At 46.5% G+C, this 24,582-nt stretch overlaps 1 protein-coding gene across 1 annotated transcript in view; it reads left to right on the plus strand.

The window, feature by feature from the left end:
• The first annotated feature begins 336 nt into the window (after positions 1–336).
• plg (plasminogen) overlaps positions 337–24,582 on the plus strand; it is a 151,235-nt gene continuing 126,989 nt past the window's right edge. Inside the window, exons 1-4 of the mRNA XM_068044620.1 lie at positions 337–464; positions 557–692; positions 2,286–2,392; positions 21,171–21,285. Of these exons, the coding sequence (XP_067900721.1) occupies positions 419–464; positions 557–692; positions 2,286–2,392; positions 21,171–21,285 (404 nt within the window). The 5' untranslated portion in view covers positions 337–418. The remainder of the gene's footprint in view (positions 465–556; positions 693–2,285; positions 2,393–21,170; positions 21,286–24,582) is intronic.

The following is a 24,582-nucleotide window of genomic DNA, read 5'->3' on the forward strand; positions in this document are numbered from 1 at the left end:
ATGCTACAGAGCCCAATTTCCCAGCATTTGTTTGTTAAAGGGAGGTGGGACTTTAGGTCCACTCCAACCCCAGTTTGACCTTATAAATTGTGACCAATTGTCTGTACTTGCTCCTGGAAACATACAAAATGTAGATGTCATTGGCTTAATGAAAGTCAAAGTGATGAAAAATGACTAGACAATCATGCTAAAATATAGACTCTCTCAAAAAAAAACTGAAGCGCTGAAAGCTTTCTGAATCCCCGAGTAATGTTAATAAGTATGTGCCATCTTTGTTTAGAGAATGATTCACTATCTCTAAATGCAGAGTTGCTCTTTCTGCCCTGGCTTGTTTGTTTGGTGATGCAAAGTCCTCAGTCAGTAAATAAGATCCATTGCCCTACCAGGGGCTTCTAAAGTGGTTCAAATCAGGATTAAAATGCTCGCTTACACGGGGCTCCTTTTTCTGACTTTGCCATGTTTTGGTAAGTGAAACTAATAACTGGTTTGGATGGTTTTGTGTCAAATGCACTGTTATAAACAATGCATACTACCATAATGTCTATTTTTTGTACAGTAAGAAGCAATATACTGGATAACTATGTGAAAACAGAAGGGGCCTGGATTTATTCTGCACGAGAATCAAGATATCCAGAAATCACTGTTGAAGAATGTGCAGCAAAATGTAACAAAGAAACCCAATTTCTTTGCAGGTAGATTTTTTGCTTTATTGAATAAAAAGTATGAAATCTTGGAAATATAAAGTAGATCATTAGCATATGAGCAATGGGATAGTTGTGGCTTAGTTGGTAGCACACTTGCCTATGACTCAGATCATTGTGGGTTCACTCCAGGGATTTAAGAACAAAATCTAGGCTGATACTCCAGTGCAGTACTGAGAGAGTGCTGCATTGTCAGAGGTGCTGTCTTTCTGATGAGACATTAAACCAAGGTCCTATCTTCCCTCTTAGGTGGATGTCAAGGATCCCATGCCACTAATTTTGAAGAGGAACAAAGGAGTTCTTCCCCAGTGTCCTGGCAAATTCCCTCAACTAACATCACCAAAACAGATTATCTGCCATTTGTCTCGTTGCTGTTGTGCATGCTAGCTGTGTGCAACAGTGTCTACAATTCAAAAAGACTTCATTAGCTGTAAAGCACTTTAGGATGTCCTGAGGTCATGAAAGGCACAATAGAAAAATAAAGCTTACTTTCTTTAAGCGTTCATTTTTAGATTGTAGACCCCTTTCCAGAACTGAGCAAATGCAGACTAGTCCACTGTGCATTTCTCACATATGCAGTTTTTGACGTATGACAACTCAGATTTAACATTTTTGCAATACATGAAATTTAGATTAGTTATGGGAACAGGGTGGGTAAATGTAACTCAGACTCTTTGCTCATGTGGAGGGCATGTTCCGGCATGGAATGGTTTGGCTGAATGGCCTGTTTTCATTTGGTAACTTCTATAGATTCATTAGGCTGCAGCCTTCAAATAAAGGCTGATTGGAAAATGTAGTCACTTGTGCTCCAATTTTTTAAAGAGATTTTGTCATGGAACCAAAGGCACAATGGCCCTAAATTCCATGGGACTTTCATTTGCTGTTGCTTTGTCACATGGAAATGAGATTTCTGCCAAAATTACAGCAGCACAGCAGCAGAAAGCACAAGGAAATATGGTGTGGTCAAAAGCTGAGAGTCAAAGGCTAAAAATGACTTGCCAAAATAAGCTGACTAACACTTACCACAACTGCATAACATTCCTTCATCTTTTAATGGAGGCACTAAACTATTGGTTTTAAACCAGTTAACATAAAATTTGTAACAGTAGAAATGCATTATCAAACAGGTGTTAAGCGACCAACTGCTAATGTCAAGAGGAATCATTTCTAGTCTTCGAATGTATTGTATCTTGTGGAAAACAGCACTTATTGCTGGCCTATTAAATTTAATTTTGAATTAACAAGTACTCATTTTGTTTTGTGTATTGATGCTTTAAAATTCATTTTTGATTTCTACTAGAAAACAGTGTTAATGAAGGAAACTTTAAAAAGCAACTTTATCTGGTTAGTGATGTTGGCTCAGATTGGTTCGGCCTCATCTATATCATTGGGAGTAATTTTGATTACGGCCATATCAGACCAACTGCCCGTTATATATTTCTTTTCATTTTGAAGTGAAAATTAAGTGAGATGTATAATGGGCTCTGATCCAATTTCACCCCCTTTCCACTACTGCCCAAAGTCAAAATTACTCCCATTGTATTTTATCTAATAATATTCCTCATTATGTATTTTATTTGTCAGAGCTTTCCTCTTCACTGTCAAGAATCAAGAGTGCATCACTACAGCAGATAATAGTCTCATGCAACAGCTGGTGAGAAGACCAAATGCCGTTCTTTATGAGAAACAAGGTAATTGAAGGTTTAGTTTGCAGTAAAGGATAAGGACAATGATACAGACAATCTTGTTGGATGTTATACACATTAGAAATGCAAACGTACTAGCATTACTTATTGGTTATAGTATCTAATTTCAAAAAGGGATTCATTTGTCATTGATTTGCAAAGATCTGTGAAAAGTGGTGTTCTGTGCATGTGGATAAGTGGACACAGTGCCAGTGTGAATTACATCAAGGTGAAAATGTATCCGGTGCTCAATGTCAGCTGCGGTTCAGTAATAGCACTCGGAGTTGGAAGATCATGGGTTCAAGTCCCACTGCAGAAACTTGAGCACATAATCTAGGCTGACACGCTAGTGCACCACTGAAGGAGTGCTGCACTGCCAGCGGTGCTGTCTTTCAGATGAGACATTAAACCAAAGCCCTGTCTGTCCTCTCAGGTGGATATAAAAGATCCCATGGTACTTGCTAGGCAGAATTTTGTGCAGCCGTTTGAAGTGGAAATGGTGGTGTGGGGAAATGGAGAATCATGTTGGAAGAGTCCGTCCAGAAATCCGGTGTCATGATGTCAGTTATGGATTTAGTCAGTGGCAGGCAAGTACCAAGGTGGTGTTGGCACCCTGACACAACAGGAATGTATTTTAAATTGCTGAGCAGTTAATTTCAATGCACTGGCATCTAATTCATCACAATTTAATGTGGGGCTTGGGATTAAACGGCGGGCAGCAGTCACGTGCCTTCTGGATCACGACCGTTGAAAGCTGGCGGCACTGAGGTGAGGCTTCAGTGCCGCCACGGGGAAGCAACCATGAACAGTACCACATGGGGGAGAGGGGGGCTGGGGGCCATTTTCAGACTGCAGTGCTGTGTGTTGTGTCAGGGGGATCGAGCTCTCGGGGGCTCTGCAAAGTGGTGTAGGGGTGGTCAGGGTCTCAGGGGCTCTGCAAAGTGGTGTAGGGTCTTGGGGATGCCGCATGGGGGCTGGTAACTATTTGTGCTACTGGACTGACCCTGACAGTCAGGCAGATGGGCCCTGGGATACAGGGCCATCGCTGGATTCCCCCAGGTACAAGCTGTGATAGATTCTGAGCATATGAACATCAAGGCAACAAAAGACCAGCCAGCCGCCTTCATCAACGGGAAGGACTTTCATTCCATCAACATTCAACTGATCTGAAACCACCGATAGTGTTTCCTGCAGGTGCGTGCCAGCTTCCCAGGAAGCAGCCACAACGCCTACATACTTTGATAGACTCAGGTACCACATATTTTCAGACCCTCTGCTCACCTTCAGGGATAGATTCTCAGGGATAAGGACTACCCATTGAAGACTTGACTACTCATGCCTGTGAAGAACCTTCGCACTGCAGTGGAGGAGAAGTACACTTTCCATGTCTCCACCCGAGTGACCATCGAGCAGGCCATTGGGCTGCTGAAGATGAGGTTCCACTTTCTAGATGGATCTGCAGTACGGCCCAGAGTGGGTCTCACATATCGTGGTGGTCTGCTGTACTCTGCACAATCTAGCACTGCAGAGGGGCGAGGCTTTGAGTGAAAATGAGATGCCAGGGCAACATTCCTCCACCAATGAGGAGGACATGGAGGAGGGAGATGAGTAAGCAGCACTGGATGTTGAAGCCCTTGCACCAGAGGCCAGGCACATTGAGCAACGTGCCAAGGAGGCAAGAGACAATCTCATAAATACCTGTTTCCAGCCACCCCGATGTCCATTCACAGAGAATCCAATAAAGACATACCTCAATGCATGTAGCCTGTCGCCTCCTTTCCATTTGTGTTCCATGCCTAGCGCCCAGCTGAAACAGCTACTAGTGCCCATGGGAGATCATATTCTAATGAGGACTGTGCTTACATTGGCATTCTACTGAGGGGGAACGGTGAAGTCAACAGCTTACAATTAAGGCATGATAGAATAATCACTTTTACACAATGAACGTTAATGGCTTGAACAAAAGAACTCTATATAAAGCATCACATGTCAGATATCTAACACCTGTGAACCCCCAAGTGTGTCTAGGTGCTTTTATTTTAATATTTGTGAGTGCTTCTACGAGGTGTGAACCCATCGATAGCAGCTGGGATGGAGGTAGGCTACTGATCAGTGATAATTTCAGCAGACATCCTCTGGCTGCCTGACGCCCGGAGGGTCCCGGCTGCCTGAGGGATTCCTGCACAGGTGCAGGACTCTCCTCAGGCGGCGCGGCTGCTGGACCTGGGCTCACTGGTGGAGGGGCTGCGGAGTTGCTGTACACATTTGGAGTGCCCTGAGGGGAGCCCCAGCTGTGGAGGTCAGTCTCTCCTCCTCCCTTTCAAGGCTGACATGAATCTCCCCGATCACCAGAGAAGGACGAGGAACTGGAGAAGACGCCAGGTGCCTTGTCCTTCTCTCACCTTGCCACTGCTGTATTGAGCTCATGGCCAAGGCGATGGTGTGCAGGTCAGTGTGCATCTGTGGGATTTGGCTCTCCATGAGGGTTGCCAACGTCTCGATGGAGGAAGCCATGCGCTCGTATGCCTGAGACATGGTAGCACTTATGGCATGGATGGACTCCTCCATTGTCCGCTCATGGCTGCGCATTGCCTGGACATTACCGCCACATGTTGCCTTGCCTCTCTCTACAACTCCAACATGCTCTATGTTGTCGACACCAGAGGCTCGTCATCAGTCTGGGGCTCAGCATGGGCCTGGCCATCCACAGTCCTCCGACTGTCAGAGGCCTTGGCTGTCTCAGCCTCAGATGCTTGGGCATGTGTGCAGTGGTCTCAGAAGCTTGTGAAATTGATTCTACAGCTGAGCAGAAACCCACCGAGGTGGAAGTATCTGTGCTGGCGGAAGGTGCAGGAGAGTCATGGGATGGTGGATCCTCTGAGTGCTCCTCCTCAGAGATGGATGTCTGGCTCCTTTCCGGACGTCAACCTGCATGAGAGAACACAAACATATGTGCATTAGTCAGTATAGATCTCGGCAAGCCAACCATACATGATATTGGTCTCCAGAAGAGATCCGTATGTTGATGGCAACCAATCCTCACTTTCTTATGCGGAGATGCCAGTCTCTCCATCGGATATGGCGCGGCCGTCCTGTGTCCCTGCCAATTCTAAGGCCTCTTTCTTGGCTGTGCTTAGAGATCGATGATCTGGGATGCCTCCACCAGTCCGGGATGTCTCCCTCCAGTTGTGGGCCCTCTTGTCCTGCAAGTGGAAGGAGGGAGATAGTCAAACTTCACAGACAAAATCAACATGGCAGTTCAGCATTCCGAAGGGATCGTTCCCTCCGCGACATCCTGGTCCACTCCTCCATTACCCCCAACACCTCGTCCCCTTCCCATGGCATCTTCCCATGCAATCGCAGAAGGTGTAATACCTGCCCATTTACCTCCTTTCTCTTCACTATCCAAGGCCCCAAACACTCCTTTCAGGTGAAGCAGCAATTTACTTGTACTTCTTTCAGTTTAGTCCACTGTATTCGCTGCTCACAATGTGGTCTCCTGTACATTGGGGAGACCAAACGCAGATTGAATGACCACTTTGCAGAACACCTCCACTCAGTCTGAAAGCATGACCCCGAGCTTCCGGTTGCTGGCCATTTCAACTCAACCCCCTGTTCTCAGCCCACATCTTTGTCCTGGGCTTGCTGTAGTGTTCCAGTGAACATCAACGCAAGCTCAAGGAATAGCATCTGATAGAACATAGAACATAGAACATAGAAAAATACAGCACAGAACAGGCCCTTCGGCCCACGATGTTGTGCCGATCCTTTGTCCTCTGTCAAGGACAATTTAATCTATACCCCATCATTCTCCTTTATCCATATACCTATCTAAAAGCCGTTTGAAAGTCCCTAAAGTTTCTGACTCAACAACTTCCCCAGGCAAGGCATTCCATGCCCCGACCACTCTCTGGGTAAAGAACCTTCCCCTGACATCCCCCTTATATCTCCCACCCTTCACCTTAAATTTATGACCCCTTGTAACGCTTTGCTCCACCCGGGGAAAAAGTTTCTGACTGTCTACCCTATCTATTCCCCTGATCATCTTATAAACCTCTATCATGTCACCCCTCATCCTTCTCCGTTCTAATGAGAAGAGGCCTAGAATGTTCAGCCTTTCCTCGTAAGACTTATTCTCCATTCCAGGCAACATCCTGGTAAATCTCCTCTGCACCCTCTCCAAGGCTTCCACATCCTTCCTAAAATGAGGCGACCAGAACTGCACACAGTACTCCAAATGAGGCCTTACCAAGGTCCTGTACAGCTGCATCATCACCTCACGGCTCTTAAATTCAATCCCTCTGCTAATGAACGCTAACACCCCATATGCCTTCTTCACAGCCCTATCCACTTGAGTTGCAACCTTCAACGATCTATGCACATAGACCCCAAGGTCTCTCTGCTCCTCCACATGCCCAAGAACCCTACCGTTAACCCAGTATTTTGCATTCGTGTTTGTCCTTCCAAAATGGACGACCTCACACTTTTCAGGGTTAAACTCCATCTGCCACTTTTCAGCCCAGCACTGCAACCTATCCAAGTCCCTTTGCAGACGACAATAGCCCTCCTCGGTATCCACAACTCCACCAACCTTTGTATCATCTGCAAATTTACTGACCCACCCTTCGACTTCCTCATCTAAGTCGTTAATAAAAATCACAAACAGGAGAGGACCCAGAACTGATCCCTGTGGCACGCCACTGGTAACTGGGCTCCAGGCTGAGTATTTACCATCTAAGACCACTCTCTGCCTTCTATCAGTTAGCCAATTCTTAATCCAACTGGCCACATTCCCCACTATCCCATGCCTCCTGACTTTCTCCATAAGTCTACCATGGGGGACCTTATCAAATGCCTTACTAAAATCCATGTACACCACATCCACTGGTTTACCCTCATCCACTTGCTTGGTCACCTGCTCAAAGAATTCAATCAGGCTTGTGAGGCAAGACCTACCCCTCACAAAACCGTGCTGACTGTCCCGAATCAAGCAGTGTCTTTCCAGATGCTCAGAAATCCTATCCCTCAGCACCTTTTCCATCAACTTGCCTACCACCGAAGTAAGACTAACTGGCCTGTAATTCCCAGGGTTGTTCCTATTCCCTTTCTTGAACAGGGGCACAACATTTGCCACCCTCCAATCACCTGGTACCACCCCCGTCACTGATTAGGCACGCTACAGCCTGCTGGACTGAACATTGAGTTCAATAATTTCAGAGCTTGACGGGCCTCCCTTTTTATTTTTAGTTATTTTTTTCTTTTTTCTTTTTTATTGATTATTTTATTTCATTTCGTTTCATCATTCATTTTTTTAACCATGTGCCTACCCACTGCTTTTTTTTCATGTTTGTGCGTTGGCCAGGGCTGTTCCATTTTTCTGTCAATTAACACCCTCTCTGCACTAACGCTTTGTTTTTCAGTGCACCATTAACCTATCTTTGTCTTTGCTGCATTACCAACTGGTCTGTTATTCTCTGTGACCTTGTTCGATCAACACCTTCTCTTTGGTTATCTCTTGCCCCACTCCTGCTTTATTTGCTTAAAACCTATTACATTTCTAATATTTGCCAGTTCTGATGAAGGGTCACTGACTTGAAACGTTAACTTTACTTCTCTCTCCACAGATGCTGCCAAATCTGCTGAGTATTTCCAGCATTTCTTGTTTTTATTTCCGATTTCCAGCATCCGCAGTATTTTGCTTTTATTTTTATGACAGTTCTGCTGGTGGCAGACCCTCGTCCCATACTGGGCTTTCACATATAGCTCATGCTGCGTTCACTCTCAGAGGAATTTGTTGCTGGGGGGGTGGGGGTGAAAATGTGAAAGAAGGTGGCCTGTGGCCCAGGTGCAGCCATGCATCTGTCAGGATGAGATGATTCCTAACCCCTTCTGCCATCGCCTTGTAGTGCCTTCCTCCTCATGTCCCATTTGCTCTTGTGTAGCCACTTGTAATCACTAAAAAGGAGAGAGGAATGGAGCACTCACCTTGGCAGAACGCAGGAGGTTGTTGACCCTTTTGTGGCACTGTATCCATGTCTGGGGGTGGGGGGTGACCCCACAGCTGCTGACCTTGCTGACCTCCTCAGCTATCTCCATTCAGGATTGCTTGGTTAAGTGGGAGGAACTCTTCTTGCTATCACTTAGGAAGCGAAACCTTGCCTTTTCCTTATATCCTGGAGGAGACTCTGGAGGGAGGCATCACTAAACCATGGGGCCACCCTGTGTCTTGGCCCTGCCATTCCAAGGGATCTACCTCCCTGCGGGATCTGCCTCGGAGGGTTGGGGGGGCCCAGAGTCAATGCAAAACAGGTGATGGTTTTGAGCAACTAGCAGTAACTGAATGCAAGGAAGAAATGCACGTAGGGTTGGCGGGGCTTTAAGTGTGGTGCCAGCACCTGCTCTGGTGTCTTCAGATGCCGTATACGGCATCTCACCTCCTGTCACCACCACGTAATTGGGGGGCCTCACACATCGATTATGCAAAATGGCCACCCGATATATGATTGCATTGGGGCGGCTGCCCACATGACAAATGGAAACGACACCCATTTTCCAGTCTGCCGCCGAAATTGGTGGCAGGCTCACTTATATTCAACCCATGTGTACAAATTAGCTCAAACAAAAACAAGAAATGCTGGATTCACTCAGCAGGTCTGGCAGCATCTGTGGAAAGAGAAGCAGAGTTAACGTTTCGAGTCAGTGACCCTTCTTCGGAACAGTTCCGAAGAAGGGTCACTGACCCGAAACGTTAACTCTGCTTCTCTTTCCACAGATGCTGCCAGACCTGCTGAGTGAATCCAGCATTTCTTGTTTTTGTTTCAGATTTCCAGCATCCGCAGTATTTTGCTTTTATTTTAGTGTACAAATTAGCTGCCATGTTTCCTCATATTACAACAGGGGGCTGGATTTTCAAATCAGGATCAGGACCCCGACGCCGGGATAATTTCCGGTCCGGATCCTACTCTGTGTCTGCATCACTCACATGACGCAATCTTCAAATGAATGCCCTGATTGGGTCGGGGGTGGGGTGGGGGGGGAGCTCGGAGCCCAATTCGTAGTGCCGAGCTCTGTGAGGAGGCAGGAGATGCCTGTTTGAACAGGATCCTCAAAGGCAGACAGCAGCCATGACAAGGCCTGCTACTGGCTTGAACAAGAGAGGAGGCAGGACTTCGGAGGGCCAGAAACCTTGGCGCAGGGAGAATCAGCCAAACGACCAGGCAAACGGTAATGTGCCCAATCTCGCAGTGAAACACATGGTGACAAGTATTTTTCTGTTTAAAAAAAAAGCTTTGCAGCTCCCCACATTGAACTCGACAGCTGTGCACTAATGTGCACCGGACTGTTCAGGATTGGTGACTCCCATTTTGAAAATCGTCTCCTGTCCCTGCCCCGCCTGTTCCTCAAAGAGCTTAATGGGCCGTTAATTGGAGGTGAGGGGTTCCCAGCTCGCTCCCCTCCTGTCATGGTCCGGATGCATCGGGATCCAGTGACACCCTCCAGGAATGCAATTTTCAATGTGAGCCCATATCCCTGCTCACTCCTTCCTGCTCACCCACTCCTGCAAATGAAAATTCAGCCCAGGATGTCCCAAAGTGCTTTACAGCTCATGAAGCATATTTCAATTATAGTCACTGTTGTAATGTAGGAAACATGGCAGCCAGTTTGAGCACAGCAAGCTCCCACAAACAACAATGTGATAATGACCAGACCATCTGTTTTAGTGATGTTGGTTGAGGGATAAATGTTGACCAGGACACTGGGAGAACTCCCCTGCTCTTCTTCAAAATACCTGTATGAAGGAACTCCCCCAAAGAATGGGCACCTGCAAAAACCGGACATTTATTGAGGGACCTATTTAACTTACAAGGCAAAATGTAGAAGAGGCACTCTGAAATGATGGACACCGGCAAATTATAAACTATGAACAGCCTTCAATGTATCAAACTCTTTTGCAGCTTGAAACAAGAGGCATGCAGGTCAGTGTGAGGCATCAGCTGAATTTGTGAAAGAAACAGCTTTTTTGGAATGAGGAACTCCTTGCCCGCCACGCATAGTGGCAGAGAAACTGTTCTATCTCTGGGATTGAATGCTTGCACGGCTCTATCCCAGAGATAGAACGGCTTCTCTGCCTCTATGAATGCTGGGCAAAGAACTCCCCATTCAACAAAAGATGTTTCTTTCATAAAACCCACTGCAGCATCGCGCTGACCTGCAAACACTGACCTCATCGGTTCCCCGAATCAAGAAAAGTGCGTGTGAACAGTGAGAAGAGCTGTCCTTACCTTCTCCAGCACTGTGCCCAAACACTTTATCTGCGGCTATTAGCAACTCTTCTGTCCTGATGCTGCCATTGTCTTCTTTCCCTCGGCTTCTGATGGTGGATCTGCTTCTTCAAGGAGCTTTCACTTTGCACTGTGAAGGAGGAATGCTGTTCTGGGTCTCACTGTCTCTTTCTGCTCTATAGAGATGAACAGGCCTGTGAGTCCCAGCTATCCGTCAGTCCTCCTGCAGACTCATTGCTTAACCAGAAAACTTCAGTTTCTCTCCTTCCCATAATGTGACCTGTTGTGTTCTCCATTCCAAATGTTCTTAATCTATTCTAAGACTTGCCTTTGGAAGCTTCAGTACCTGTCACAATATTTCCCCCTATTTTTGACCTGTGACTGTCCGAATGCTGGTCTGATCTGAGAAACACAGTTTACTTCTGAAGTTACACTCTGCTCCAAGTGTGAGCCTTGAAATGAAACGGGAATTGAAACTGTAAAACTGTTAGCTGAACAGAGCTGAATGCTGGTTTATGAGAGGCGGATTCTTAGCATTATTGCTGCTGATAAGATGCTGATCATAATCTCAGCTGGTTTTTCAAGATTGTTTGGAACATTTTTACAGTACGTATTATTAAAAATAAGGGCAGCTGCAAATAAAAGACAGTTGGGGGAGGATTTTATGCTCTCCCCCGCAGCGGGTTTGGAAGTGGAGAGAGCATAATATCGGGTGGGATGGTGGTGGCGGGGGGACCCTGCTAAATTCCCGCCTCTGCCAAAATTAGGTCCAGGGTGGGAAGGCCTGTGAACAGCCTTCCCACCCCGCTGCCAATTGAGGCCCTTAACTGGGCAATTAATGCACAATAAAAAACCTTGCAGCTCTTGCTGGTTCTGGTTGGGTGGGGGGGAGTTAGTGCCCTGAGCGGGGGACCCAGAATCAGGAAGGGGGGCCCGCTGAGAGCCACCCCTGTCCTTACTACTGACCCTCCCACACCACCTCCCTCCCCCTCAACCCCCACACAGCAAGACCCCTCCTGCCCTGACCTACTGTGGCCTGGGTCCAGTGATACTCCTGGGCCTCAGGTAGGTGCTCCACCGGCAGCAGCCACCGCTTCTGCGGTGGCACCTCTCAGTTAAAGTGCTGCTGGCCTCTGATTGGCTGTCAGCTCTCAGTGGGCAGGAATTTTGTCGCCAGGGTCCTCGATTCCGTTTAAGGCCCACTGCTGTCCCGTTACATGCCTAATTGGCTCTAGATTTGGCGGGACTCCCACAGAAGAGGCGATTTGGGATTGTCGGCATCGCTTTTACTGGATGTTGAAACCCCCATTGCAAGGATAAAATCCCGGCCTTGGTGTCAGTTCTTAAGATGGCTATACCTTACAGGATTCATTGTCAAATTTTAGAATCATTGTCATACTATGAGACTTTAAATTTCACTTCAGAGTGTAGATGGGGCCTTGGTTTATCATCTTGTCTGACAGACAGCACCCCTGACAGTGCAGCACTCTCAGTTCTACACTGGGAGAGTCAGCCTAGATTATATGCTGAAGTCACTGGAATGAGGTATGACCCTACAACTTCCTGACTCAGAAGCAGGAATGCTACCATTGAGCTACAGCTAACACAAAGATAACAGCATGATAGTTGCTGGCTAGACTTGTAAGAGGTATGAAAAACACTGACCTGGTAGAGCTGAATCAACAGGATTCTCATTGCTCCAATCAATGGATGAGAGTATATAGTCATGTAGCTACTGCACTGCAGGAAGAAATGGAGTTTGTGGGGTAGAAATTTGACTTGGAAATCCAGTTTACACTCTGCCTAATCTTGATGTGGAAAAGAAATTCCATTGTAGCCTGTCTTGTATGAAATGCGCAAGGCCACTAGATCGCTATGTCTGGAATTCATGTTCCACCTGTGATAAAATTGTTTAGTATCACTCCATATGTGAGTTATAACCACTAGCAGTGGGCTGAATTTTAGTTGGGCACTGCGCTCCATGGCGGTGTCCTTTGAACTCGGCGGCGTGCCCACATTCAATGGCCGCTGCCAAGCCCCCGTGATATAACACGTGGGGGATCATTAGCATCACTGCGACGAGCCGTCCTCCCCCCTTATTACGTGGAGAGAGGCGGGACATCCGGCGCAGTGAGGAACCATTTGATAGCTGTGTAGCTGGTGCTGGGGCCCTATTTTAAGGGCCCCAGCACCTGCTTCCTGACAGCTGTCAAAAAAATACTTACCTCACAATTGAAGAGTGGGGCTGCAGTCAATGTGGCAGCAAAGCAGAAAGTGCTGGAGAAACTCAGCAGGTCAGGCAGCATCTGTGGAGAGAGAAGCAGAGTTAACTTTCAGGTACTTACCCTGCTGTGTCCCAGTGTCCTGTGAAGTTGCGATCCTCTTCTTCCACTCAAATGTATATTGCTTCTTGTAGGCATGCTGCACCTGGGCAAATAATCTTATTTGTGCACATTCCAGGACATGAGACTTAAATGTACCATAAAAGCCAAATACGCAACAGAAATAAAACCATGATTGAAGAATATTTACATACAATGGGCTTCTAATCATCTGACTGTGAAAAGCCGCAGACCAATATGCATTTGGAATCATTTCTCTGCTAACTGTTATGTGAAAATACATGTAACTCAATTAAACGATCTTTGTTAAAAAACAGGAAAATAAGTTCATATTCTAGCTGCATTGCAACTAGAAATATGACACCAATAACTATGATCAGCTGCTGCAGAAACAAAGTATTCGTGAACATGCGTCAATGTGTAATAGTTGAAAAACCATGACAACAGCACAGATTTCCTCACTAGTCCTGCATTGGTTTTCAAACATGTGCAAGACAAACCTTGCAGACAGAAGTTAGAGCAGTTACACGGTGGAGTCATCTTTGCAGTTAAAGGACCACACCAAAAGCCGAGGATGGCAGAGGGATGCTCTAGAGTGGCCTCACAGTGCAGCAAAGCCTCCCTGCTCACTCTCCTCCAGGCTGTGTGGGCAAGGCGGGAGGTCCTTTTCACCAGTGACAGTAAGAGGAGGCCTTCCCGCCTGAACAAGGCAGCCTGGCTGGAGATGGCAGAGGAGGTGAGTAGCTGTGGGGCCATCTGGTGTCAAAGGGTCCAATGCCGGAAGAGGATGAATGAACACTCCCCCAGCCAGCCCGGGCCCTCTAGGCCTCATGTGCACTGGGCACGAGCGCCAAAGTCATCCACAGCCAAAGGGCAATCAGATCAGCGGCCTTCCTCCAGTCAGGCTGCTAACACAGAGGTTGCACCGAGAAGGGGCACTCGCAAGTGTTTACAGAGAACACACTGACACAAATGGAATGCACAGATGTCACAGCAATGTAAATACGTCTTTCACTAAATGTTCCTCACCAACATGTGTGTCCTTTTCTCTGTGTGAATGATGTGTGCCAGCATGTAGCGCCAATGTCACATCCCTTTGCACCATTGGCCCTTAAGGGGAGCCAATGGACGCAATAACTTCATTGCCATGCCACCATTACTCATGAGCGTCGCAGTGACATGCACATTGGCTCGGTCAGCTGCTGCCTCTAATGGTTTACACAGGGATGCTGCAGATGTGGACTGGTGCACAGCAGGTGAGCGAGGGTGATGTGTGGCTTGCAGAGCTCATGTCGGTTCCTATGGAGCAGAGAGCCTTTGTCTGATAAGCCACTGCCGTACATCCCTAGCTCGCTGCTGGCCCTGCATGTAGAGCCTGGGTGCCATCTGCCCTCCCATGCGCCTTTCCTGTTGTAGGTCCTCAGTGTCCTCATAGCATGAGGAGGAATCCTGTTGATGTGTCTCCTCATCATGCCAGGCCTGCCTCCTATTGGGTGCGTAGTTGTGCAGAGCACTGTGAGCAGCAAAGAAAGGAGCTGGCCTTTTCAGCTCCTGGTACAGGGAATCACCCTATCCATACAGGCATTGGAAGCACTCTTTCAGCATACCGATCGCCTGCTCAATGATGACTCATGTAGCTCAGTGGCTGGTGTTATATCTCTCCTCTGCAGCAGTGGTAGGGTTTCTCACTGGCGTCGGGAGCCATGTCTGCATTGGATAGTCCTTATCGCCAAGAAGACACCCCTCCATCTGAGCCAGTTCAGTGAACAACGGTGGCAGCCGCGACTGGCGCAAGACCCAGGTGTCATAGCAGCTGCCTGAGAAGCAGGCACAGATTTGCATGAAGCATCTCCGGTGATTAGATTGAGAGGATTCCTTTAATGATGACGTCTGCAGGTGGTAGCCTGGCGGGAGGCCTGATGGCCACATGGGTGCAGTCTATGAACATTAACACCTATGGTTCTCCAGCAATGGCGCCGAAACCGATGGCCCTCCGGGCCTGGCTGTGGGAGTCCATCCTGAGGGGGACGTACTCACTGGCCCTCTGGTGCAGGGCATCGGTGACCTCCCTGATGCAGCGGTGCACTGCTGATTGTGACCCCACAAAGATCTCCGATAGACCCCTGAAAAGCTGCATCGGCGTCAAGCTTGAGAACCGCTGCTACTATGAGGATCGCAGGCATAGGATGTCCACCGAAGCCCATGGGCTGTAGGTCATCTTTGAGCAGGGCACAGTTACGTGTTATCACCTTCTCTACATGGGCAATCGCCTCTGCCACTGGTGCTCTGACATCCAATGGCATGTCATGTGGGGCGTGTAGATGCACGGCGACTGTAATACCGAGCTCCCCTTGAGGGCTGCTGCTCACTACCGGGGGCCTCTGCGTGGACCGCACCAGCCTATTGATTTTGGCTCCGGTGCATATGGATCTTCAGGAGCAGAGGATCACACAATATAGGATGAGCCATACCCATTTCCATGTGACAAATAAAGTTGAACCCTTCATTTATTCGAAGGTTCCAAATGGGGCAGGGATTGGTGCTGACGCGTACATCCTGGCTTTCATGTGGCGTGGCATGGCATTGCACATCTTGGCTAACACTCAGAGTGGCACAGCATGACCACATCAAGATCCTACCAGCTGAATCGATTGCCTTCACCATCCATATAACCTTAACAACTCCTGCCCTTTCTGGCACCTTTCCACACACAGGGTGACTAGAGTGCCATTGCTCCTTCACAAACACGAACAAACGCAGAGTGTACACTGCTTATGGAGGTAGGTTACACAGTACCTCCCTTCGTGCCTGCAGGGCTTTCTCTCCATTAATCCCAGACCCCCCTCCCTCCTCCCTTCCCGAATGCAGAGTGAGTGAGACCCCTGAATATCTGGAAACTTACCTTCCGTAGTGAAACCTTCTGCCTCTGATGACCCGCCTGCTTTTCTGTTCGGGACAGCACGTGACGGCTGCCTGTTCAAATTAAAATCCGGAAGTGTGCATCAAGAGGCGGCGGGCTGCATAATCTACAGAGGTAAGTACCGTTTCGAATATGGTAATTGGGGTGCCTCCACCAAGCGGCAGGAGGGCTGTACCGAGGTCCCCCTGCTGCTGGTAATATGCGGTGGACCCTTCTCGACGTTGGGGGTCAAGGCGGGCCTCTCCCCGCAGAATTTTACCAGCCCCCGCACTGCGATCCACAGCGTCAAGGGGCCAGTAAATTCAGCCCACTGACTGGAATCTCCCTACTGCTCACATTCAGTGGGGAGAATATGTGCCCCAGAAACCTCTGGGGTTCATCGCACGAATAAAGTGCTTTAAGGATGTTTTGCACAGTTCATTTTACATGGCCAGAAATGTAGGACTGGACTTTTAGGCCCCACTGGGGGCAGGCACGGAGATGGTTGGCTGCTACAAATAGAACTGTCAGCCGCCATGCCGGTTCCCCAGTTCCATCCCACTCCCAGGCCATTTTCCTGAAGATGGAATAGGGGGAGGTGGCAGGGCTACGCGCCCACAAGCGACAAGCAGCCAATTGTTCCTGTCAATGGCCACTTAAGGCCAATTGTCGAAGGCTGACTGGGATTTTCCAGTGGACCTCCAGGTCCTTGCAGGTGGTGGGCGACAATACAACTGCCTGGAGGTGACATCCAGGTGGCAGACTTGTGGGGAGGTGGGGGTGGGGGATATCGGTGCAAGTGCTCCATGCACACTTAAAGGTCCCCCTCTGGACCTGCCTGGATTCAGCTGCAGCCGCAGGCCACCCTCTCCACAGTGGTGGCCTCACTGCTGGATCTATTTTTTATTTTACATTTCAAAGTGTTAGAGAGAGGGTGTCTCCATTTTGGGGCGCCCTCTCTCACTTACCTGCCATGGAATCCTGCTGTTGCTTCCAAGCTGCAGGGCCTCTTATTGGTCCTCCAGCTTCGAAAGCCCGCCCATTGACCTTATTTGGATGACGGGTCCACCTTCTGGCAATTAATTGGTTGCTCTAGCGAAAATCACATTGAGTGACTGTTCCCCACACAGTGCGGCCTTCTGACCCCCATTTGAGCCTGAGAATGGGTTTCCGAAGCCTGCAGAGAAAATCCTGCCCATAGTCACTATAAGCCATATGGATTTACTTACCTTAGATGTCGCAGCATTTTTTCTGAGTTATCATCCTGAGGATTTCTTTGTTAGGCTCTGTGCAAGAATTTTAATACATAAAGAAATAATCAATCCACGCAGAGAACACTCCCCCTCCCCCTTCCTGTCCCCCCTCCTCTTTCCCCATCCTCCTCCCCCTTCACACACACGCACAGTAGACTATAAATGTTTAACCAGGGCAAAGTTGTAGTTTGACCAAAAGTTGACTATTTGCATGCAGTGCTCGAAGGATAAGAGAGGTTAAACAAATATGAAACAGAAATTTAAAATAAACAATTTATTCAGCACATTATACATTTCGAACACTTTATTTTCATGGAATAGGACACCAAGATCCATGGTCTGATTTTTCCCCTATTCATTTTGCAACAGCAATTGCGATTTTACCAGAATTCTCAATACAGTGTTCAAGATTCATCCAAATGTCTGCAAAGTTTTCTTGGTTTTGCACACATAAACATTAAAAAGTTGACATTGATCCAGGAGTTTTGGCAATGTAATAAAACTATTAGGGAGCAGCTCCTTCCATTTTCATTCATCATTTAAAAAAAAAACTGCATCTCAGTTAGTATCTGAAAAATATTCTTTAGCCCTTTAATGCCCACCAGGAGCCTGTTTAAATGGGATCAGGTAGGCACTGGTTAACATTCTAACTCAAATTCCCCCAGCCTCTGCACCAAATCTGACCCAAGTTAAAACTGTTATTATGGGATACATTTTTAGCCTCCGATGGGGGCGAGCACAGAAGCCGGCAGACACGAAAATTCATGCTGCCGGCTGGCTAGACGGTTTGCCAGCTCCATTCTGCCCCCAGGCCATTTTCCCAGAGAGGGGATGGGAAGGCAGCAGGGCTACCCACCTGCAAGCAGCAGGTAGTCAATTAACCGAGTTAGAGGCCTCTTAATGCCTGTTGTCAGAGGCCGACTTAAATTAAGGAACAGTCCAGCTGCCTGGAGGCATCCTCATGGCCGCAGACCAGTGCTCCAGGCGGCTTTGCGGGCCCCCATCCCCACAACCTGCCTTGCCACAGCTGCGGCCGCCAGCTGCCCTGTGGAGGGCCATCACATTGGGGCCTGGCTGCTCATTGCCAGGTGACTGTTCCCAACACAGTGCAGGCCTCTGACCCCTATTTGACCCTGATGTCGGGGTCCCAAAGCCCTTGGGTAAAATCCTGCCCCATATCAATGGTGCTGTGAAGAACACAGTGACAACCCCCAGGGCAGCTATTACATTGAGGAGGCAATTTTGTCTGTTGGAACTGAAGATTTATCTTATTTTGCTTCCATATGTTTGGCGCTCTGGCACTGCTGTCAACACTTCTTTTGCAATAATGCAGTCAGCAGAAAGCATAGACTGTGGACTTGTTCTTCCAAATGGGAATCTCTTTATTCCTGCGTTTTGAAGTGGCAGAGAAAGATAGGAAGAGGTTAGATTGGAGACAACTAGAGTGAGGTATCATAGAAAATATTTATTTTCTACATGTAGATAGCCATTGACCAGTGTTTATAGGCCTATAAGGTTCTACTTAAATTTCTCTGCATGCGCCATTCTGTTAGAAAGTTGCACTTCCCTACCACAGGAAGTTGGGAAGATATATTGGCTGAAGATTTGTAGCCTACTTTCACTACTGCCTTGCATTTTTTTTGAAACTGGATCCTTCCAGGCAGCATCTGGGGACTTTTGCCAGATTGGTCAGGCAGCAGTTTGTCATTGTGTACAAATACTCAATCTCCCTTTTTTCAGGTGGGCCGATGGCATGAGGGACTATAAAGAGAGACAGGGTTCCTCCAGGTGCAAAATGTAATTGATGGAACACATGTGCCACTCAAAGCCTCAAATGGAAACCTCCTGAATTATATAAATGACTTTTGCCCACCCACCATATTATTCCCAATACTTAGGAAACTGTCCCGATTCTTTAATATGTGCCAATTACCATATCAGTCCTGATGACTCGATGGCCTCAATATTAACTTAACCAGGATGGGCAGTGGATAGCGTGTGTCCGAGTAACGTCATAGGACTCCAATTTATTCATGAAGCTCCCGCCTATGTTAAAATGACAGCTTGTAGTTTAACTCCCATTGGAATTTAACTCCTATTTCCTCCTATTTCTGCCAGGTAAAGGGTATTAAATTTCCCTTCCAGCCTAATAGTTTTCTGCACTGTTTTCCTCGCACTGTAAAGGGAACTGTTCTACAAGGCGTGGAGTGCAATTCTGGGCCAAGGGCTGGGTGTTCTGCACCATGCCAGTGATCGGATACATAGTGAATTGCTCATACCATTTGTACCATTCCCACTAAAGCCAGAAATTTGACCACAAAGAAGGAAACTGGAGGCAGGGCTCATCCCATATTACATTAGCACATCTTCCTGTGGTAGAACCAACAATGTCAGTGACAGAGACCTGGGAGCAAATAAGAATAGTGCGAGTTTTAATTTATCAGGCAAAGAGCAGTTTGGGGAGGATGAATTTAAATCTGTTTGAGACATTGAGGTAGAAATTCATCTCCGACGAAAGTGCAAAATGGGTGGTATTGGATTGACCGCCCTTCATAAGCAGCACCTGATATTCAGTTCCATTGCAGTCAACTATTCCATAAAAAGGAACTAAAATTATTTAGGGACTACATTTTGTTTATGTGGATCAGTTACTTCAACTCCTTGGGTTAGGGAGGACCTGGGATTTCTCATAAGATATGTAGGGGAAGATCAAGGTTGCTTATTAAGCTGTCCTGCTTTTTTCAGAGAATAGTATACTTGTGGTACAAGTTGTGGCTCGTATGATGAATGCTGGTTTGCTGAATTCCCTCAAGCAAGAGGTAGTGATGCTAACCCTTCTGGTTTGTCCTAGAGTCTCCAGAACTTAAAGATTAATCTCCTGGACACTGCTGAGAGCAATCCAGGAGAAAATCATAGTGACCTTAAAAAATGGTGTTTTTAAAAAAAAACAGAATACTTTATTAGTTAGAAAATATAGGATATGGGGAAAAAGGCAGTGATGCTGGGGTGACAGTCGGAGACAAGAGGTCATGGATGAAACCACCAGCAAAACCTCCAATCAGAATTGGTAACACTAGCGAGAGCCGGACCTGTTTCTGGCTGGGGCAGAGATCACCTCGTACAAGAGACAGAAATACTGTAACATAAATCAGGGCTAGAGTACTGTCCTGGTCTAGTTTCAATTGCCTAAGGGGTCAGAGAGGAATTTTAAAGAGTTTTTTTCCTTAACTGGCCTGGAAATTTACCTCTCCCAGGAGATTACGTGGCATTCTTCTTTCTTTCTCTTTTGGGCCTCCTTATCTCGAGAGACGTGGCATTATAATGCTCATAAATTGTTTCAGATTGTTTCCTGATAAACTCATAATAATGACTCCCAAAACATTTTTTTTTAGCATAAACTGCAACACGTCAAAACATACTTCTAAAGCAGCCCATTACAGACAGGAAATGGAGTTATAAAATACAATGGCTGAGGAGTCTATATATTGTGATACACAAGATATCACAATTTTGTTGGTCAGGCTGGATGGACCAGAGGCACTTTCTTGTCAGTTTTGTTTTTCACATGTTAGTAAATTGTTTATTATTACAGACCAGAGCAAAGTCTGGGATCAGATCCGTTAACTAATGGCAGCCCAAATGGGATTCGGAGTGCTCAAATTAGTCTCGCTGTCCCCGGTTTAGGAGAGGAAAGGTCCAACAAGGATTCCTGATCCCCACTGCTGCCAGAAAACTGCTGGGCTCAGCTATGATGCTCCTGATGTTAAATATCTTACCCATCATCACTGCCCAGATTAACACGGATAATGGCTCCTTTGGATGGGCACCAGGCACAAGCTATGCAGCTCCATGAATGGAAGGTTGTAACGCTGAAGGGAGAGGAGAGAAAGGATGGTGGGAAAAAAGGAAGGCCCCTCTTGTTCCAGGTCAATATTGATGCTTTAATTACATTGTGTAACATTATTTAACAGCAAAATTTACCAACACCTTTATTTTCTTTTTACTTAGATTTCCTTTTGGAATGCAAGTCAGGCAATGGTGTCAGCTACAGAGGAACAGCGACAAAAACAGTTTCAGGAAGAACCTGTCAAAGATGGACCAGTACTGTCCCGCACAAACCAAAGTTAGTCTTTAATCTTCTTCTTAGTTAAAAATGTCTAACTTCTCACAGGAAAAGAAATAATAACAATATTTTTAAAATATAGCAAAGTGAATGATAAATGTACTTTAGTCAGATTCTGTCTGATTTTTCAGTTGTATGTGGCACTCGTACTATGTTTAACTTGTTGGTTACCATGTGCTGAATTTTATAGGTACCTCGACATTGGGATCCATGGCGGGGGTGGGGGGGAGGATTGCCCCGGATGAGGCCCACTACGGGCCTCGATGTCTGCAGGGCCCATCCTGATCTTGATGGTGGCGGCGAGGCCTCCCCCTGCACCCCCCCCCGCCGCCGCTCGGCGACGGGACCTCAATTTAAATATTTAAATAAATTAACTTACCTGCATTAATGAAGATCCTGTCGCCTCCTGATGTGCTGTTGCAATCTTCATCCTGACGGCCGACACTGATGCGCCTTTGGATCCCCGTCCGGGGAAATGAGGCACGGCACCTGTAGGGACGGGGAGGAGGCAATTTTCTCAGTGCGGAAGTCGGGGGAGCAGGGTCAAACTCTTTGGATTAGTTGGGAGGATGATGGGAAGGGGTTAAGGTATAGAGTTTATGAAATTTGAGCGGGGGGGGTGGGGGTGCGGAAGGTAACATAGTCAAGGTAAGTATTTTGGTGGGTGAGTGGGCAAGGAATTACATGTAAGGTTGGGGGTTGTGGGAGAGGGGATGGAAAGATTTATGTAATGGTTTGTTATACTTTCAAATGCAGTGTGTCTTTAATATTCCAAAATGTCATTTAGGGTTCTAAGCCCCTTAAAAACCAGCGCCTGTGCAGTGGCGCCAGACGCCGTTGCCGGCTCACCCGCCCCCTCCACATCATTGGGGCGGGAGGACGGTCCGCCCCGGCCATGCTAATGATCCGCCGCATATAAGATCGCAGAGGCTCCATGGAGTAAAACCCGTGTGTGCGGGCTGCCACCTTTTCGGGCTGCCTCTGTACTTGGCGGCGGCAACATAGAATCCAGCCCCATGACTTCTTGTTACACTTAACCTAATTTCTCACAAGAAGTAAACTGCTGCCAAAATACTTAACTCAGCCCATTGTACCAAAAGGCCACAGCCAATAGATTATTTTTTAAAAAGTTTAAGGTGGTCAAAAGAAAGGACTTAGTAAAACTCAGAATTTGCCTCCATTCAACTGCAGATTGGTTCTCAACAAAACATATAGTAATGACACAAAAACAAGAAATGCTGGATTCACTCAGCAGGTCTGGCAGCATCTGTGGAAAGAGAAGCAGAGTTAACGTTTCGGATCAGTGACCCTTCTTCGGAACTGACAAATATTAGAAAAGTCACAGATTATAAACAAGTGAGGTGGGGGTTGGGCAAGAGATAACAAAGGAGAAGGTGCAGATTGGACCAGGCCACATAGCTGACCAAAAGGTCACGGAGCAAAGGCAAACAATATGTTAATGGTGTGTTGAAAGACAAAGCATTAGTACAGATTAGGTGTGAATATACTGAATATACTGAATCTGCACCTTCTCCTTTGTTATCTCTTGCCCAACCCCCACCTCACTTGTTTATAATCTGTGACTTTTCTAATATTTGTCAGTTCCGAAGAAGGGTCACTGATCCGAAACGTTAACTCTGCTTCTCTTTCCACAGATGCTGCCAGACCTGCTGAGTGAATCCAGCATTTCTTGTTTTTGTTTCAGATTTCCAGCATCCGCAGTATTTTGCTTTTATTATATATAGTAATGACAACCCAACATTAGTTATTTTTGCATTAATTATGACACATCAAGAAACACCCCTAATCTAGCCCATTACAGACACAACGCATGAGAATTAGGGACCAAATAACCAAAATAGAGGGCATTTCGTTTTTGGCTTTGTGTACCAACTCAAACCTGAGGCCTAGTCTGCATAATCCTCTGTGGCCCAATAACCAAATTTCCTAAGCTTTAAATTTCTTGCAAGGGATCTGAATCTTGTCTGAGAGCAATCACATTGTTTTTTTGTACAGCACTTTTGGTGTATTAAACATTAGTTCATACTTTCACAGCTATGTTAATGAGAAACAGTATTTCCACTAGCTGCTTAAAGGAAAAAGCAAAACTTCATGTAGGAATAGTTTAACACAAGCAAGAAATGCTACTCAGTGGCCAATGTGATTTTGCATGACTGAAAAGAGCTGACAGGGACAAATCTTTGGTTAATACAATACAAATGGTTTCACAGTTTTATTTTAACATGAGGCTTTGCAGTGAGTGCTTTTAATTACAGATCCTAACTGGTATAAAACCACCTGCCCCAGATAGCTTCACAAACAGCGAAAGGAGTTGTATTTCCCTGAATTTTATACTGTGTTACGACACGGTGAGAAAGGGGTCTAGTGTTCCCTCTCAGCCTTCACCTGGTTTTACTGTAAAAAGGTTTTTATTTTTAACACACCGTTTTTTTAGCTCCCCCTTAGTGAATCCTTGTTCACTGCTTTCCAATTGTAAGGCAAAGAAATCAGCCAAACAGGTTTTCTTAGGTTTAAAGAGAAAAGGTTAAACTTTATTAAACTTAAACTCTAATCTCTAATTTGGTTAACGTCTACGGATACACGATGCCCCCACGCTAGCATGCATACATGATACGCACATGCAGATAGATTCAGAAAAGAGCAGAAAAAATAAAGTGAAAAAGTCTGAGGTAATATCTGAAGATAGTTTTGGTTACTGTTCTTCGAGCTCGCTGTAGAGTCCTTGATTGTAGATAGATCTTGCTATTCGTTGGGGCCCAATATTCTTCTTAAACCTTGTTGGATGTATGAGACTTTTCCCTCCTGAGGTTCACATCTTCAGTGGATTTGGAGTTCTGTGAGAAAGAGATGGGAGCAGACAGGAGAAGTCTTGTCAGTCCAGGAGCAAACAGTCTTTCTGAGTTCAAATTCTCTGTGGCTAGTTCAAACAAAACCCAGGATCAGCCAGTTAGTCATGTGACCAGCAGGTTTAACCAGTCCTGGCTTTTGTGGACTGTATCACCTTAGCAGTCTCTGGAATGCTCTTTCTTGCACTTTCGATGTCTGGTGATCAAAATCCATTGCGGGTTGAGTGGACCAGCGAATAGCCCTTTGTCTCCAGAAGCACTGTCTGTTAGTGTGAAAACGTCCTTCCAGCCAAGTGTCTGGTGATTTTTTAACATTCCTTTCTTCACTGCAGCAACGGTTTAAAATCAATGTTCATATGATAAAATTAATATGCCTCATTCTTGGAAGGTGGGGGCCTGCACAAACTCTGGGAATTTTGGAGAAATTTCC

Source organism: Heterodontus francisci, chromosome 13 (genome assembly GCF_036365525.1).
Source record: "Heterodontus francisci isolate sHetFra1 chromosome 13, sHetFra1.hap1, whole genome shotgun sequence".
Taxonomy (NCBI): domain Eukaryota; kingdom Metazoa; phylum Chordata; class Chondrichthyes; order Heterodontiformes; family Heterodontidae; genus Heterodontus; species Heterodontus francisci.